Raw genomic sequence first — 19,095 nt, forward strand, 5'->3', positions numbered from 1 at the left:
TTAGTTTTTGAAATGTCTAAGACATGAGTGGCCCAATATGTCTGAGATCAATTCCAAATATGGTATAATGGTCTTTGCGGTAGCCCAGATTTGTGTGTCGATATAAACAGGAGCCGTAGATGGGACCAAAACGTGGTTTTAATACTTAAAATCGTAAGTGCAATACATATGATTCAATGAAGAACAAGCAGGTTCAGACATGTTACTCTACCACTGACCATATTTGCAATGTTTTGTTATGATCCAGAAGGATCTTAAATCATGAAGTCATTACGTTCTTGAAGCTTATGTATATTTTGCAGAAAAGGTTTTGCTTCAAGACTGACCAAAATCTATTTTGTAATGGGTTCGGTTTCGAGTGATTGGGAATATGTTCAGCATTATAAATGTATTCAAAGATACAAGGAGCAATATTTTCCGAGTTATTTCAATATACGGCGTATATAAAATCAATTAAAGTATGTTTGAAAACTAGTTTTCTGTGATAACATTGAATAATTTATGTGATGGGTTAATACCATTTTTGGTTTAGGATTTTTTAAAGCTACATGTGAAATGAGGAAGATGTGTGTCCAGCGATACTTTACAACAATGTCTCAAAGATATTTAGCTCGAAAAGTAGGTATGAACTGAAGTATGGCACAATATTTGACTTCGAAGACATGATATATGTAATCTATGTGGGCTGTTTGGTGTTTTATTGGAGACAGATTTTTTGTTTCCGTCACTACATTATAACACACAGTTATATTCTCTGACTGGGGAAGCAGAACAATTGTTTTCACAACCCATTATTTCAGGACATCCGGCATCCCATGGCAAAATTATATTGATCAAGAAAATCCCAAAATTTATTACGCACAAATCGGAGTTTCATAGATGCATTATATTTCCTTATACAAGATAGCTAATTCGCCATGAATCGCAAAGAACAATGAAGAACGATGCGCTCTCTCATGGTGTATTCTCCCTGTAGTGTTTTATTGTACGATAAACAACGACCACGAGTAGTTTATATATCTTACATAAACATAGATCCCAGATATAATAAATACACATGGTAGGCAAATGTGACTAGATGTCATAAACACAAAAACAATCATTGTATTTCTACTCAAGATTAACAGAACTTTAATCTTTGCTTGAACTTCAAAACATAAGCATGATTCTTCGTACCCACTCGGCGACATCCTCATAGATTATCGACTGATCACTGTGTCATCGTGACTGAAACGCCTGGCGACAGGACTCGAGGGCGATGGGCCGATTACCACATTGTGCATACTACATAATGTGCTTACGGGAAGTATACCGATTAGTCCGCGTACGTCCTTCCTATATTTAGATCCAGCTCATACAAAATTAGGTCATTTCATTTCTGTGAAAACGAAAGCGGATGCACTGTTTGTTTGATGAACTGAAAACATTGCTGTTAGTGTTAGTGTGATAATACGGAATATATGCTTAATCAAGTAAGTAGTTGTATCTAGAGCTCTGTTATCGTCTTTTCTTGTAAGTTATATTCAGTATAATATCACGTAGATGTGTCAAATTGTCCTCAATTCATCAACGATCTCGGTCAGGTTTTCATAAGTCATTGCTACCCACAGTTAACCCATACGCCAACATATATTTCACAACAATATTCTCTGTAATACCTCTCGAACTAGCATCAAGTATATATGTTACTGTTTTGCCATAGCTTATTAATTTCTGGCCGTCTAGTGTCAAGCGGGTATATCCTGTACTATTCCCTTGAAATTATAGCACCGGAGTTTAACCATGAATATCCAGGTCACAAACGCAGTAATGACATGTATATTTTATAGTATCGTCCAGACTGGTTTCGATTCAAATGCTAACAAGTTTCCTTACGATATTTCCTGTAATACATCTTAAACTAGCATCAAGTATAAGTGTAACAGTTTTGCTATACCTAATTAATTACAGGCCGATACGTGCCAAGGGAGTGTATCTTTTATCATCCCGTTGTCTTATATCAGTTTAACCATGAATACCAGTGACTGTGTCACGAACGCGGTGATGACGTGTCTCCAGATGTAGCATCGTCGAGACTTGTTTCGATTCAAATACAATGCAAAATCTCATTTCACGAGCTATCAACGAATGCCCGTTAGTCCCGTCAAAGATTACATCCCACACATATACATAAATTATCAGGTAACATGCATTAAAATGATATTTGTCAGCCGATACGATATGATGTTGCTTTTCGCAGACCAATATCAATATCAGACTATATCAATTGTTATCATTATTTCTTTTCATTCAGACACATAATACATATCTTTGTTTACATTCAATCTATATTGGATTACATAACATTCTCAATGAATAACTAATATACTAATAAACAGAATACTAGTTAATATATAACAAATATAGTAATGATTTCTAAATAATTAGTAGTAGTAGTAGTAGTAGTAGTAGTAGTAGTCGTAGTAGTAGTAGTAGTAGTAGCAGTAGTAGTAGTATTGGTATTGGTATTACTTTTAGAACTAGTAATAGTGGTAGTTGGTGGGTTGGTTGTTTTACGCCACACTCAGCAATAAATGTTCCAGCTATATGACGGCGGTCTGCAAATAATCAGACAATCCAGTGATTGATATCATGGGCATAGATCCACGCAATTGGGATCGATGACATGGTTCAAACAAAGTCAGTGAGCCTGACCACCCGATCCCGTTAGTCGGCTCTTACCACAAAGATAGTTGCCTTTTACGGCAAGCATGGGTTGCTGAAGACCTATTTTACCCCGGATCTTCACGGTAGTATCATATTGTGGCATATGGTTATATGTAGGTATATAAATGAATTTATGAAATTGTTTGTGTGTTGTTGTTTTTATTTGTATACATGTTTATACTTTTCAAGTCATTTGTCTGCTGTTGGATTTTATTAATTGAGGGATATGCATTACAAGCTTGGGACAAACATCACGCTAGACACTAGAGGCGGCAGCTGACCTCACCATGGAAAGGTTACTGAAAGAGAGAGAGGATTCCAGAAAGACGACAAACACGTGGGATGGCACCAAGACTTTAGTATTTCGTGAGGTTGAAGATACCAGAACTAGAACACTAAAACAGTCCACGGAGATAGTCGATATCACACTCAGTCGCCATGTTCTGCATCAAATTGGTGCAAAAGGAAAGCCTGAGGGTATGTATTTCAAATCTGAAACAAATCGTGTATATTCCGGGTCTTTAAACATCAATACATTGCCTATTGTCCACATGAAGTTCTTTCTTAACTCTATTTTATTAAGCATGTGCATGCATTTCACCCAGACAGTGTGACTGGAATATTGCAATATAAACAACATGCATTCTCTCGCTGATTCAATTAGTATGTAAGTATTATTTCAGACCACCAAGAACTAATCCGTCTGACCTGGGACAATGTTAACGATAGTTCTTGTAACCGCTCGTCTTATGAAACCGTTCAGCGTGATCAGAACCTACTCGAGAAGATCGTTCAATGTCTCTGTGAAAACAATTTCAGCACCCTTCGCCAACTATGTTGCACATTTTACAACACATATACCACCAAGCTGACTTGCATCAAGATCAACCCGCTGACATTCACCTTCCTTCATCAGAATGGGCAAGGTATTGAAGAAATGAGAAACCTCGGACCAGAACTGGCAAGCGTTTTGAAAAACCAACTTTCCGAAATCCTCCCTGAAACTGATGATGTTAAACTGAACCTTCATTTCTGTAGTGATGACACTGGATCAAGAAAGTATCGCATGCAGATATCAGGAGGTAGAGTAATTAACAAATTAGTATCACTTCAATATGGGATATATGTGGACATCCAATGTCCCAGATCTTTGGCTATATTGTGTATATGTGTAAGGGCTTAAACAAATTCATATGGAAAATCACTGTTTCCTAATTTCCTTATTTCTTTTCAGAAAGTGGAACAGAAAGGCGTTTTTCTCAGATAGAGAAACAGATCGAGTCAATGAGATCTATGTTTGAGGAGTGGACTGTGCAGCAGAGAACCCCTGTCGCAAGGACACCGTCACGTACTTCTGCGCCCGTTGTCAGTCAACATGAAGAAAGAGACTCAGGAAATCAAAATCATGTTCCTGGTCCGGCAGCATCCTCTGACAGGACATCTGAGAAATACGAGGGAGCGGCAGAAGGAAAACAGAACACACAGGAGACCATTATAGCAACCGTTACAACAGCACAAACTCCACCTTCAGTTGATCAGTATCGACAAGTAAACCGAACGTTTGGAATAACGGGCAACAGCTCAGATGTAGACCACTCAGAGGTGAATTCGGATGTTAAGAGGGCACTGCATCATATAGTCGACCCTAATCACGTAGCGGACAAACCAGGGGTCTCACAGCTTCCTGATCTTGAGTACGTATATGCTAAACCTTAGTACTTAGTAGCGATCGTGTGTAAACAAACCGATTGTAATTTTATTTCAAAATATAAGATAGCTAATAGATAGATTAATAGCAAAGAACAATGAAGAGCGAAGCGTGGTTTATTTCACGATAAAACATTGTTCTACCATGACATCATTTCTGGAGATACGAACATGCGCTCGCAATTTGTTGACGTAAATATTACGACGTTATTTTCTAGAGGGAAGTGTCTATTGAATTGTTCCTCACAGATGTAGCTCGACAGCGCAGATGAACGCAATTGTCGAACGATCGCACCCAAAGGTGAGAGAAATATGACACTGCGCCCCTCATTGTTTGTTCTCCCTGCAGTGTTTTATTGTACGATTAACAACTCCCACTCGTCGTGTATATACATACTTTCAGTTGATACTGATTTTGTCTCAAGGTTGTCAGCGACCGGTGTATACGGTGAAACTCCGGGTGTTTTAGACATAAAAAATATTAAAGTTGTTGAAGATCTACCATCTGCCACAACAACAGCAGGAAATGCCACAACACCCCAGCAATGCCTTACCTATGATGGGAGGAGGGCAGAAAGCAGCAGACAGAATAGGATTAAACGTATGTAGTGGTTCTTCCCTCGACCTGTCTCCCACATACCTGTAGTACATGGCAGCTTACAATACTTGTTGTAAATTTACATACTCAGCACTTGTTCGTAGAGTTGTAGTTAAATCAGATCCAATTGCATTTGTTGTGAAAATATGTATTTCGTTCTCTTATACAATCAGTGAACCAAGCGCCACCCAAGGCAAAAGGTCTAGATACCATCTTGTGTCTTGATGCATCCTCAAGTATGGGAACAGATGGATTTCAGGAAATGAAGAGGATCGCTTGTAGTTTCATTGATGGTAATAATTCTCACAAGTCACTTTCGTATGTAACAAATGTTATATTTGGGATAACACTTTCTGAGTAAAGTATAGATTCTCGTACTTTTTTTGGGTTGAGTCCCGTTCGGGATTCAAACCCACAGTGCCAGAGTGAGTGAGAGGCACCATGTGTAAATTGGCACTGCTCCGATAACACTTTCTAAATGGCATTATGTGTTCAAAGTACAGTCAGTTTTAGTAGTTGTCCTCCCTGTTTGGCCTATCACTCAGCAAGACGAGAATTGAACTTATGATCATTGATACAATCAAGGTTTGACGAACAGTTTGCCCATGTCTGTTCTCCACGGTACATATACTATAACATATGTACTTACACATTCCCTGTTAGATGTATTATACAAAGGCAGAACTGACCTGTGCTCACTTCCTTCTTCTGTCACGTGTCTCTATTCTCAGTCTGTATGTTGTAGTCATTCTCTGGTTCATACAGAGGGTGGCATCTCCGTACAAAGGTCAAACCAGTGTCTACATTTCCACACACAGAAAACCATATTACACTCAAAGCGGTTAACTTAAAGTAACATTTTGAAATGAGGTTTTAAAGTTAGTCATGCCTCGCTATTGCAGGGTTGGACGACATCACATCCCAGTACGAGATAGAGGAGAACGTTGCTGTGGTGTCTTTTGGAGGAACTCCGCGGGTAGAGCACCATCTCAGCAATGACTACGGGAGCATCATAACTGCTATCGGTAGGTAGAGGAACGCACACATATACACATCGCTCATACATTGCTTAGGATTTGAGGTAGACCAATGAATTGTGGTCATTTATCTGCGATCTCCGAACTGACAAAAGATGAGAAACCGGAGGCTTCATACCAGTGCTTTTGTATTATTTGAAATTTCATGAACGCCTGGGGTTGCCTATTAAAATACATAAGTTTCATGAAGAATGTTTCAGGTGTATCGTGATCATTGTGCACATTGTAAGAAAAAAGGAATATAACAGTTACTTATTTTCAGAAAATATTGCATTTGGTGGTAGATCGCCGCTTTATGAAGCAATCAAAGAATGTCTGCAGGCGCTCAGTGGCCGAGGTAAGATCTTTGTTTAAAGCTGTGGTTTCCAATCCCAGACTCTCTCCGTGAACACCTTATCCATGTCAATGGGTTTAACCAAATGCCTCATTTTTGACTCTTCTCCAACATAAAACGGATATACATTCAGTGGGGTGTTAAACCCAACTCACTCACTTACTAACTATTTCAAAGGCATTACAAATCTTCTGCTAGCGTATCCGTGACATGTGGACTTTTCCTTCAGGGGGCTCCCTCAGTATATCCGGAGTTCATCGCGTCCAACCACGCCTCATTATCATTACTGATGGGAAGGCGTCTGATGATAGAGATGTTGGAGACGATGCAGAAACTATCGATGACAACGTATGCCAATACTGAATACTAGCTGTAATCTAGAGCTACTGAAGATCAGTCCTGTCTGAGATTAGATTTACTTCATACACTTGTTACCACCATATGAATGAATGAATGGATGAACGAACGAACGAACGAACGAACGAACGAACGAACGAATGAATGAATGAATCCGAAGATCTTACATAGGCAAATACATAATTTACAATACATTATTTAGATTACCTGAATGAGTGAGTGAGTGAGTTTGGTTTAACGCCGCTTTTAACAGTATTCCAGTTATATCGCGGCTTGTCAGCTTAATGTGGGAGGAAAGCCCGAAGTGATGCAGGTCTCAGGCGTTTACCACTTCGGTGAAACCCACGAGCACGGGTATGGTACTGACAACCTAGAAACATAATCGGGGCGAACCGGAATTCGAACCCACAATCAGAGGTTTCTGGCGTGCCCAAGGGACGCAACTCTGCACAGCGAATCGCGGTGCCTAGGACGACTGGGCCACCCTCGCCCCCAGATTACCTGAGTATGTACAATGAAATCATTGCTCATACTGAGAAACTGCTGATCAATACACCGTGTACAATTTGTGAGCAGTAGGGTATATGTGTCTAGTAGATATACATTAGGTATTTCTTCAAATTCCATATAAGGTGGCAGAAAGACTGTATGATATATCATAATCAGTTTCGTCAGTTAAGTCATGAACATCTCAACCTAGAAACAATGAAAGCATATCATCGTCGTCAAGCATATCTATTTTCGGATATACATCAACATCACGTTTACCTATCAGACATGAAAAATGAATTCTGTCAGACATAAAAAAGCACAAAGCAAAATACTAGTCTTAGCAATATCTAATAATGGTTACATTCTTTCGACACTTTTGCTCTTGATCCGATTTTTATACAAAGAGGTAGGGGCTGTCTTAAATGTGAACATTAATGGTTCTGTGAAAGATCTGTTCTATATGCTGGTATGTCTCTCTCTCTCCAAACGTCTGATTACAATAGCTAGCCAAGTTGATATAGTTAGGAATAAACCACTATCAGTATATTCTTTGATATAGTTGTCTAAATGTTACTTATAGTATATACTTGACGGCTAATATTGACAATAGCTGGTAGCAATGTGAGCACAAAATAGATCTTGTGTTATTGAGTTTCAATCGTTATCACAGAGCATTCTCAATAATTGTAATTTACATTTATCTATGTAGTCATTCATTGACCACATTCCTAAGTTAGAAATAGACGAATGTGTTGGATGTCTTTAACAAAGTCCTTGTATATGGCGAGTAAAGTAGTGTTGTGTAAATTCAACCATTTCAAGTTCTTTACTGTATAAGGCTGGTAATAATTCACGTCTATTGAAGAAAGAATAATTCTTTTCCATATATTGACACACGCAGCTGGGCTGAAATCGGAAATCGTTAAGGCCAAGTTATCATAATTAATTAACACATTTTCTTGCCTTTACTCTTTCTTTACAGGATAAGTTACTGTATATGATTATTCCGCGATGTTCCGAGTCAGAGCTGTCAACTGTAGCATCGCCGAACTTGTAGCCTACTTTATTATGAAGCTGGCGTATTTAACAGAACACAAGTGATTTACTGTTACGGGCACCATAGGTATTTTTCCATTTGTTGGCATATAAATGAACTGAATCACGTGAAGACTAAGCCGCGTGTAGTTTCAACGGCCAATAAAACACAGGGTGTATGGATTCCATGAACAGAGAGGCTATTGTTTGCTTTCCTTAAATCACATAAAAGATCATTTTGAAAACGAGAACGAATAATGCCGCAATAACTCGACCTTGCCAAACACCTTGTTAAATAAGACACTCACCAGATCTTTCTCTGCTGTGTGATATAAAATCCCAGCTGCCCGTATAGCTATGGAGAAGTGGGTTCAATAATTTGCCCTTGACACCAAGGTCATGGAATTTGACCAATAGTCCGTCGTGCCAAATACGATCGAAAGCCTTAAGTTTTCATTATCTACAAATGCAGCAAACACTTGCGATTTTCTTTCTACTTAGAAATTAAGACATTCTGAAACGGTGAATACAGACATGATAACTCCATGTTCTATTCTGACACCAGACTGTAAAACATCCGTGAAGGATTGGGGGTTACTGAGTGATTTTTTCTATTCTACCTAAAATGAGTTTAGATAGACACGATGTAAGGGTTATGCCCCTGTAGTTTTTTATAAATCGGTATTATCGTACCTTGTCTAAAGGCACATGGATAGTTCTGGGATGCAAGTATGTGATTGAATAGGTGTTTGAGTGTTACTACAAGCGCCTCTCCTCCAAATAGTAGGTGCTCATTTGTGATGCCATCAGGTTCTGGAGATTTGATTCTTTTACGTTTGCATATATGTGATCTGATTTCTGATACTTGGATTTCTGTATACAAGATATCATCTAGAGGGTTATCTTTACGACTTTATAATATAAAGAAGTTATCGGTCCTGCCTGAAATTAGATTTACTTTGTACTTTACTTACCACAATAAGTATAATCATCAGAAATAATAGTAGTGATAGCATGAGGTGGATAAGCACCTATTATTATCATAACTATAAGATGAACACTCACTTTCTTTCACAAGCCATGGTCATCATTCCATTTAGTTATATTTTATCGGTTTCTCATTGCTGAATTCTGATGGCGGGAATCTCATCTTTCAGGTGAAACTTCATGTCATTCAAATGATGCAACAATTTTCTGCATCAGAAAACATGTCCACTTATCCAAGACCGGTAGTATGGATTCCAGCGGGCAATGCCAAGATGGTAAGTATTTAAACAACCCAAACTCTGGTTTGAATTAAACCGTCTTGAAACTGACAGTAAATTCTTACTTTTTGACGTCAAAACATCAAACATTACCAGCTGATCACGCACTATTCTTCATACAGACGTCATCAAAAGATTTTAGTGTACAATTTCACGCTGCTGTAAACAGGTCAAAGGCTCATTGCTCAAAAATAAAATATCAGTACACATGTTTTGCATGCGTATGTGCGAAATTAAAATCAAACCTACTAATATATAATTTTCTGCATTACAGTCTTTCATCAAATCACTCGCGAGTTTTGCATACGCACAACTTCTTTCTGGCAGTGACATCAAGCAACTGTGCAAATACCAGAGGATTCAGGTTTTTATTCCACAGAAATATATTAATATTGCATTAAATGGGAAATCAGAAATAAATATTAGTATAATAGCCTTTAACATCTGAATCTATTTCCATTTGATAATTACATATTCGTCCGACGTGATAAAATGTTCTACCGTGAGATAGCCTCCCAGGTGCATCCGCCATTTGTAAGCTTTTTGTGTTAGATAATCTATCACTAGAGTGAGTGAGTGAGTGAGTTGGGTTTAACGCCGCTTTTAACATTATTCCAGTTATCTATCACTAGAAAAAAGATTATATACAATGTTGGTTTACAATAGGATTTAGTTTTGTCATCCTTTCTTTTCGTAACCAGGTGACCATCGGGAAGATATTTGTGTGCATGCAGAATAGCATTGGCAGCAGTGACTCGGGGGATGAGGCTGAGGCAATTATGAACGCCTTTGATGGGGATTTGGATCCCAAAGACAAGGTTTGTTCCGTATGACACTGGACGGATTGATAGATGTATCCTCTTCAAAAATGTTAACATTGTATGAGGCAGTTAAGCAACTGATGGCGTGGCTTTGAAAAAAGCGAATTTATCCAATTGTAGAAGGACATAAATTAATGTAGTCAAAGATGAAATGTGGCCATAAGCTGCACCTACGAATAAGTGCCCCTGGCGCTGGGTATTGAGGGGGCTAAAGCAAGGACTGGTCGGCTCGGAGTCAATATACTGAATCTGCGCCGGGGATTCATGTTAAACTCTGGACATGGTATCTCCGGTGTAGTACAAGAGAGCACACACACGCACACGCACACACACACACACACACACACACACACACACACACACACACACACACACGTTGCTCTATAAGTGCAATAAACTTGGACGCGACGTTAAGCCCCATGTCACCTCACCTTAAAAATGTATGTTTTCGATTGTTTGGTAAGTCAACGTCTTCAATTAACAGAGCATATATTTCCGAAAACAGTCTGTGATGTTGTATGTCTTATTAAACTGTGGAAGGGGGATGTGCTAATGGGGCGTTTCGAATTTTTTTGTGATATAGAATGACGGCCATGATATTCATCTTCTTGATCATTGTATTTAACATTCTGATTACTCATGTTTCACAGGAAGAAGTACTTAACACGGTAAGAGCCAAGCTTGAAGGAAAGCCCGGAGTTGGAAGTGAAGAATGTGGCCCTGCGGATTTCGATAATGTCATTGAAAGTGAGAACCCGATCCTGCCTGCTCTTGGGACTAGGGTTGTGAGGGGACCTGACTGGAAGTGGGACAACCAGGACACTGACGGTGTTGGGACGGTTATCAACCACACACACGACCCAAGGAAAATATGTAAGGGTGTAAACATAGACCACCGTTTGTCTCACTTTCTGGTGTCTACTGTCGCTGTCTTTATTCAAGTGTGGTTACGGTATGCTTCAGGTTGGATTTGGGTGCACTGGGACAATGGCAGCTGCAATAAGTACAGATATGGAGCCGATGGAGCTTTTGATGTAAAGAGCATTGAATGTCAGCCGAGGATGGTTTATTCTGATTTGTTGATTGGCATTGGCTGTGAGGTTCAGAGAGGTAAAAATAGAAATGCAGGAAAGAACATTTTATCAGCTCAAGTTGATTTAAAGTGATAAAGATAAATAATATTTGAGATGTTTTTGGTCTGTTTTAAGGGCCAGTTACGCTTAGTGTTTATTGTGGAATGATGTAGAAATGAAAACCCTCTGGAAATATCAATTATTTCATAAAACTAACTCCAGGTGCGGATTGGCAAGATGAGTACGGTGATCAAGATGGTGGCCCAGGAGGTGTTGGTGTCGTCGTCAGGGTGAAGGACAATGGGATGGTGAAGGTACATGTACTCAGAAACATCATCATCAGTACGGGATGAGGCAGAAGGGGGGTTACCAAAGAAGTACCCACACTACTGAAAGTTGTTTCATACAGAAACAGTCGTATGGGACTATCAGAAACGGATGACCTCAGGGCCCTTTTATTTCTAATGGATATACCTTTCTGTAAGCAGATCAGTGATCGATCTTTAGCGAGATACAACAATATATGTGTAGCCGGTTTCAACATGAGGTAATATTCTTTAAACATTGCCAGGTACGCTGGAGACTAACTCACCAGATCTATTCATACAGATATGGATATGATGGGAAAATGGACCTGATCTTAAGGTAAAATCTTCCCTTCATTGAAGTTTATGACTTAGGACATTATCCTTGTCATGTACTAATTGTTTCCGTATATAATCAAACACATTAATCTCGCTTCTGGGATTACTGTTGTAGAGATCCGGTCGATATTGTGATGGCGTACTCAAAAGATGACACTCCAGGAATTGCGTCGCCAAGAGACCAAGGTAAAATAATTAACACTTATTACATCATACAAGTATGAAATGGTCAGTTTGTGTGAGAGAGTCGTGAGAGGGGGTGTGGTGATAGTCACCAGTACTGTATCTATCTCACGACGTCACAGCGATAGGATCATGTAACAACAAATCCAGTGGTTGATGATATGAGCATACAGTGACTTCTGAAGCTGGCTTCTGTAAGATAATCCAGTTTGACAGTACAAACCACCAGTATGAACAATTGGACTTCCAGTCAGAAAGTCCAACAGCGCTAGCGTACTCAACTGTATACTTCCGGTATTGGAATACATAACATGTTCGATTCCTTAAGTGTCCAATGCCAGTACAGGTTTATATAATATGTAGAGTTTCAAAGGTGTAACCATAAACTATGTGGAAGAAGTTTATTGTAAATTATCTCTGATATTATCTACGATCTTTGCAAGGTATTAAAGAGGGAATAGCGCACATGCCTGTGATAGTTAAATTCCAGCAGGACCTGAAAGCATGCTGTTCAATTACCAAAACCATTTAACAATCAGCATGAAGCAATACATGAGTGTTGTTTGTGCAGATTACCTTACACAGACTCAGTGGATGTGGCAGTGGAAAGATGAAACGGGTAACTGGGTATCATACAGTGAAGAAAATGAGAAGAGGCTGGAACACGCCTATGGGAAACGTTCAAACGGTTCCTGCCTTCTAAGCATCAACGGCCTGCAGTTAGGTTCTACTTCATTCAAATATACTGTTTGGTCTAGATTCTGAACACCGATCTGAGACTATCGTAATTGTGTATGAAGTAACGGTTTTAGGACATTTTAAGACGGGCGTGTTACTATTATCGTTATTACTGCCGACTGTGATAATCAATGATGTACTTATAGGTTCTTTCATTTCCTTGTTCTTCAGGTACAGGGTTCTTTTCAAGGAGTGGCATCAGCGACGATTGGAGGACAATGTCAGAATGGACGTTCATAGAATACCAATGGAACGACAATAAAAACGGGATCTTTCATGTTTCACAAGCATCAGCGACCATGACCTGCGTTTGATCCACTGGTGATTGAACAAGTACCTGATTCATTTATATATTCATGTATATTGACTAAATAACAAGGGTTTTATAAAACGTTTCAGGCAATTGATATGCGCTGTGGACTTGATTTGTACAATACAAGTGTTTGTATATAAACATGCACTTTGGGTTAACACAGTTACCAAATGTTGTAATTCAAGGCAAGGAGCACCTACAATTAGGTTTGGTGTAAAATTGGGTGGATGCAATTGCCATGTTTCAGAAAACCCCATAGCTTTCCATTTGTTCACGGGCTCATTTCAATATTACCTCCAGTGACTTGTAAATAGCAATGCATATTGTCGATATTGTTTATAATTAACTTTTCGTTGTGTTCATTGTAATTCCTGCATTCTGATTATCTGAATTGGTCACGTGTAATTGCATTCATTTTCCATTGAATGTAAAAGAATTAGCCATGCTCGCCAAAGCGGACTAGTTTTATTACTATAGAATGTCGGGGTATCCCAATATTACAGTCGAGAGAATTCCCTGTCTGCTTACCTGCATCGTTATGCACAGGACTTTATTAGCAACATTTATGCATAAGTCATGGTCCTAACCCGCCTTTGAGGCCGAATCTAAAAACCGACGAGCAGTCTCGTGTAAAAATCCGCAAAGCATACTTGTGACTGAAGCATATTTTACTCACTAAAAGTAATGTTTTGCATTGATGACCTTCAAAGTAACATACCTTCTGCTCATGGTTGACAAGTGATAGACCTACTTTATGAGTGAGCGAGTGAGTATGGTTTTACGCCGCTTTTAGCAATATTCCAGCAATATCACGGCGGGGCGACACCAGAAATGGGCTTCACACATTGTATCCATGTCGGGAATCGAACCCGGGTCTTCGGCGTGACGAGCGAACGCTTTAACCACTAGCTACCCAACCGCCCCACCTACTTTATGAAAAAGTGGTAAACAACTGTGTGTTCAGTGGTCGCACATGTCGATTAATGGCAATGAAATGTCGAATGTGTTACAGGTCTTGAATATAAAGCACTTTTCTTCTTGGTCAATCTTATTAAAATTCCGACCATACACCTGCTGGACCGCAGGTGTGACTGTTGCAAGAACTAAGATCTAATTTAATGAGATTGCTTCTTGGTTCTTTTCACGGTTAAGTAAACTTGATCAATGAAATGAATTTCAGGGTTTTTCATGGCTATCCCTGTTCAACCAATGACTCAGTGTGCTTTTTTCTTTTCTTTTATTTCTTTCATAAACGCAATGATTCCATTTTTATTGCATTACTATACTATTCTGAAATCATTGTTTTGATCGAACTTGTTATTGTATATACTGTACATACTGGTAGTGTTAGGTTGAGTTCCTGTCATGTTTAATGATCTGCATCGTCTTGTGAATATGCTAGCAGAAAAGAAGGAAATATTTTATTCAGATCATATTCATTTTGAGAACTGGTTAAATAAATGAAGTGCTTGACTGAAAACTGGCTTAATAATTATTATTTATGAAAGCACAAGTATGTTTACAAGTAGACAAATAGTGAGTGAGTGAGTATGATTTACGCCGCTTTTAGCAATATTCCAGCAATATCACGGCGGGGGACACCAGAAATGGGCTTCACACATTGTACCCATGTCGGGAATCAAACCCGGGTCTTCCGCGTGACGAGCGAACGCTTTAACCACTAGGCTACCCGACCGCCCCAGCATAAGTACTGAAAACAAAAAGTATTAACAAATGTGAAACAAGGAACTAACTATCCACAATGTTTCTAAATCTGCAAGAATGATTGTAGTTTGTAGAACATTGTTTGAACACAACAATTAAAGTTACTTTACACAAAGTTTGAAGTCTGAGCCTCACAGCAAATATACCCGACCGCCCACAAGTAGACAAATACCATACAGACCTTAAACATGTCAGTGATGTTACTATGCTAATGTTAATGTTACAGTTGGTTACCATACTGCATGCACTCTATGGATCTATGCAAATTCACTGACTTTGTTCAATTAAGTGCAGTACCATCAGAGTTTTACTCATGACATGTATGATCTAAATTATGCAAGTTAAACAAATTACCATGGAGGAAAGTGACTGTTATTGAATCAGTACTCTGTTATGGGGCCCAGGCCAATGCTAGTGGTCGAAGTGCTGCAATGCAGGGTGACAGTGGTGGGACTGGTAAAAACATTCTAATGCTGAACTTGGATGCATCCCCTCCTGTTAACTTACTGTAAAATGTGATATGAGGTTTCACTTGTAAACCCAATTTTGTTATTGAACCTTTGGACATATTTTTATCATACGAATTAGCAAAGACATTGTAATAAAAAGAAATTCACAAGGTTCAGTAGTACACACACAACTGAATCTATAAAGGTCTTACAAGAATACTTAATACAACATTTATAAACTTAGAAAAATATTATAATAAAAAACATGTGAAGTTTGTAAGTATCAGCTTCTTAGATTCAAGATATTTCATTTCTACACCACAAAGTTCAGATGATGAGTTTCAACTCAATCATTGCGATATTCTGAAAATGTGATTATATTTCAATTTATTGAAAACATCTAATTGTCACCATTGTAGTTCTACATATTCTAAGACATTAGCTCTCCAGGCTTTTTATGTTCCGAGAAATTGTATTGTTTTCAATTCTGTGCTACACTCCGGGCCTTTTGTATTCTGAGAATTTTTCTTTTTTTCAATTCGATCCATGCCATGAAGAATTTCTCATTATGGCCCTTCCTATCTTCAAAAGTTACAAATGTCTGGTTTCTGACATGATGGTTCATGAAGATTTCCAATACTTTAGTTTGATTATGTAACTATTTGTTTTCAATAAAAAAAAAGTATTATCTTACTTTCACTGGCATGAACAAATTTTAAACTAATGTACTGCTACACAAAATATCCATGTGTCAGATTCCTAGACCTTGTGGTTTCTCAGGAGTGAGTAAGTGAGTTGGATTTTACATTGGTTTAAACAGTATTCAAGTTATATCGTGGCGTGTCAGCATTATTGTGGGAGGAAAGCCCGAAGTGATGCAGGTCTCAGACGTTTACAACTTCAGTGAAACCCACAAGCACGAGTATGGCGCTGACAAACCTAGAAACATGATCGGGGCGAACCGGGATTCGAACCCACAGTCATAGGTTTCTCGCGTGCCCAAGGCATGCAACGCCACCTGTGCCCCCGGTTTCTCAGGAGAGTTGTATTAAAATAATTCACAATTTCATTTATGATAAATATAACGACTTACAAAGATAAAACCACATATTTCACAACAAATGTGAAATCAGTGAGTTGACACTGAGTTGTGCACCGTACAGCAACAAAGAGCGAGTAGTGAGTATGTTTTATGCTGCTTTTAGCAATATTCCAGCAATATCACAGTGGGGACACCAGAAATGGGCTTCACACATTGTACCCATGTCAGGATTCGAACCCGTGTCTTCGGGTGACGAGCGAACGCTTTAACCACTAGGCTACCCAACCGCCCACAGCAACAAAGAGGTTGTTGGGTAGGGCAGGACATACTTATTCTTTTTGCCAACACCTGGTGTCATCACCAATTTTCAGTGATCCATTCATAAATTCTTTACCCCTATTCTTCCTTTTATGCACAGAAGAATCAGTTTCGGTTGATAATTGAGACTGATTATTCTCCTTGCATTGATGTTTCACATATACATTTATTCAGGGAATTGCTGAAAATGCAGAATTACTAGATTGATTGAAGAATATAGTACCTATTTCATGTCAAATGATTGGCTGACTGGGGTTGACATACTAGTACATGGAAGATAAACAATAGCCAGTATGTCCACTTAAACAAGTGGCACAACACTGTAGCCCACCTGGATATTTAGTCAACAGAGACAACCACTTATAAAAATTTCTTTCAGTCTTGCTATTCAAATATTTTCTGCATAAGTACTGAGTGAGTGAGTGAGTGAGTGAGTGAGTGAGTGAGCGAGTTTGGTTTTACGCCGCTTTTAGCAATATTCCAGCAATATCACGGCGGGGGACACCAGAAATGGGCTTCACACATTGTACCCATGTCGGGAATCAAACCCGGGTCTTCCGCGTGACGAGCAAACGCTTTAACCACTAGGCTACCCGACCGCCCCAGCATAAGTACTGAAAACAAAAAGTATTAACAAATGTGAAACAAGGAACTAACTATCCACAATGTTTCTAAATCTGCAAGAATGATTGTAGTTTGTAGAACATTGTTTGAACACAACAATTAAAGTTACTTTACACAAAGTTTGAAGTCTGAGCCTCACAGCAAATATGGCTGAAATATTGCTGACATGACTCTAAGTATAACTCACTCACACTTCAACTGTCATGATTGGAGGGGGAAAAGATAGGAAGTATCAGTTTCAATTGTCCAGTGGTTTCTGAGAAGACAATGTTGACAACAGACTTTCAGTCTGGTGAGCTAGAAAGGAATCTACAGGGCACATTTGAATATTACTATCCCAGTGTAGTTCATTGACATGTATCGTGAAACCATACTGCTGACAAAGTGGCTACAAGGGTATGCAGGATACGCAGGTCAATGGTCGAAGCTGGGTAAAAAACACAATACTCAAAAAGCAAAAATGTTTCATAATGATAGGTTATGATGCGAGTAATGAGCACATTTTGACCTTTTCAACGTGGCTGCCTTGGTAATGTGTTGAGTCTGCGAGTACCTTTTACAGACACCATAGTTGGGTTCATTTACGCAAAATTTCAGCTTCAACGGCCTTTGAGTATGAGAGATGTTGAAAATGTAAACATTATAATGAGACGGACAGATGAGCCACAACTTAACCTCACTTGACTTTGATTAGGCTGAATTTGAATACCAGTATTGTGATAATGCCAATGTTCAAAGTCAATCCAGAATTCTGTAACCAATTCTCAATGGTGGCATTTCTGCATGGATTCAGAGATTTAAAATATCTGAAATTTTATGTCAGGATGAGAGACAACAGATGCTGCAAATGGGCCTCAAGTCCACTTGATCACTGGTTCAGTTGAGTTAATAATTCAATAAACTATGTCTGATTTTACCATACTTTATTAGTGAAAATAGACAATATAACATGTTAGCATTAGAAAGTTACATATTTATTATCTCAGCTAATCTATTTCAACAAGACCAATAATCAATGCAGCTGGAGACAATTCATCAAAAACTCCCAAACATCATCTACAATCACAAATATCACATCACTGCAATGTTGCATACTCTTATGTAATCTGGAGTAATCAAGCCTTGTTTCAAAAGCTTGCCAAACTGAAACTGAAGTTGTTAGTGTAAACAAGGATTACATATCGAAGCATTTTTTCATAAATTGCATCCCAGTGTTTTCCAAGTGACGTAAATTTCATGGCGGAGACTTTACAATGTTACAAGGTGAAATGGGGTTTAGCATCGCGTTCAACATTATTGCACGTATGTAGCGATGTGCATGCATGTGTGTGGCTGTTTGTACTAGACTGGACTAATGCCGATTTTATAGTGCTAGCCCACTGAGATACCATGCTGCAGTTTAACATGAATACCCCACTCAGACACAGTATACTGACTCCAACCAGTTCTTGTTTTAGCCCCTTAATGCTGAACGCCAGGCAGGGTACCAACAAGTACCATCTTTGAACACCTTTTGGTATGATGCGGCTGTGGGTCGAACCCCAGAACTTCTGCTCTCAGGGTGGACACTCTACCACGAGACCACGGAGGCAGTCATTACAATATTCAGGGATTATATCTGTAAAGTCCCAGGC

The 19,095-nt window shown here is 38.9% G+C and overlaps 1 protein-coding gene across 6 annotated transcripts; it reads left to right on the forward strand.

Annotated features, from left to right (window-relative positions):
- The first annotated feature begins 1,382 nt into the window (after positions 1-1,382).
- LOC139478706 (uncharacterized) lies at positions 1,383-14,766 on the forward strand. 6 transcript variants are annotated; one of them, XM_071261296.1, is made up of 19 exons: positions 1,383-1,472; positions 2,945-3,183; positions 3,390-3,788; positions 3,941-4,400; positions 4,839-5,014; positions 5,185-5,304; positions 5,914-6,036; positions 6,311-6,385; positions 6,612-6,730; positions 9,424-9,528; positions 9,806-9,895; positions 10,233-10,349; positions 11,003-11,225; positions 11,316-11,462; positions 11,648-11,739; positions 11,997-12,070; positions 12,185-12,255; positions 12,824-12,971; positions 13,162-14,766. In XM_071261296.1, exons 2-19 carry the CDS (start codon positions 2,994-2,996, stop codon positions 13,250-13,252), a joined length of 2,820 nt encoding a protein of 939 aa, XP_071117397.1. In that variant the 5' UTR covers positions 1,383-1,472; positions 2,945-2,993; the 3' UTR covers positions 13,253-14,766. The 6 variants fall into 6 exon arrangements, with proteins under 6 accessions (XP_071117397.1, XP_071117412.1, XP_071117422.1 ...); XM_071261311.1 differs by having other exon boundaries at positions 1,389-1,472; positions 2,896-3,183; XM_071261321.1 differs by having other exon boundaries at positions 1,389-1,472; positions 2,929-3,183.
- The last annotated feature ends 4,329 nt before the right edge of the window (positions 14,767-19,095 follow it).

Source organism: Haliotis cracherodii, unplaced genomic scaffold (assembly GCF_022045235.1).
Source record: "Haliotis cracherodii isolate W230 unplaced genomic scaffold, xgHalCrac1.p SCAF_1, whole genome shotgun sequence".
NCBI classification, from domain to species: domain Eukaryota; kingdom Metazoa; phylum Mollusca; class Gastropoda; order Lepetellida; family Haliotidae; genus Haliotis; species Haliotis cracherodii.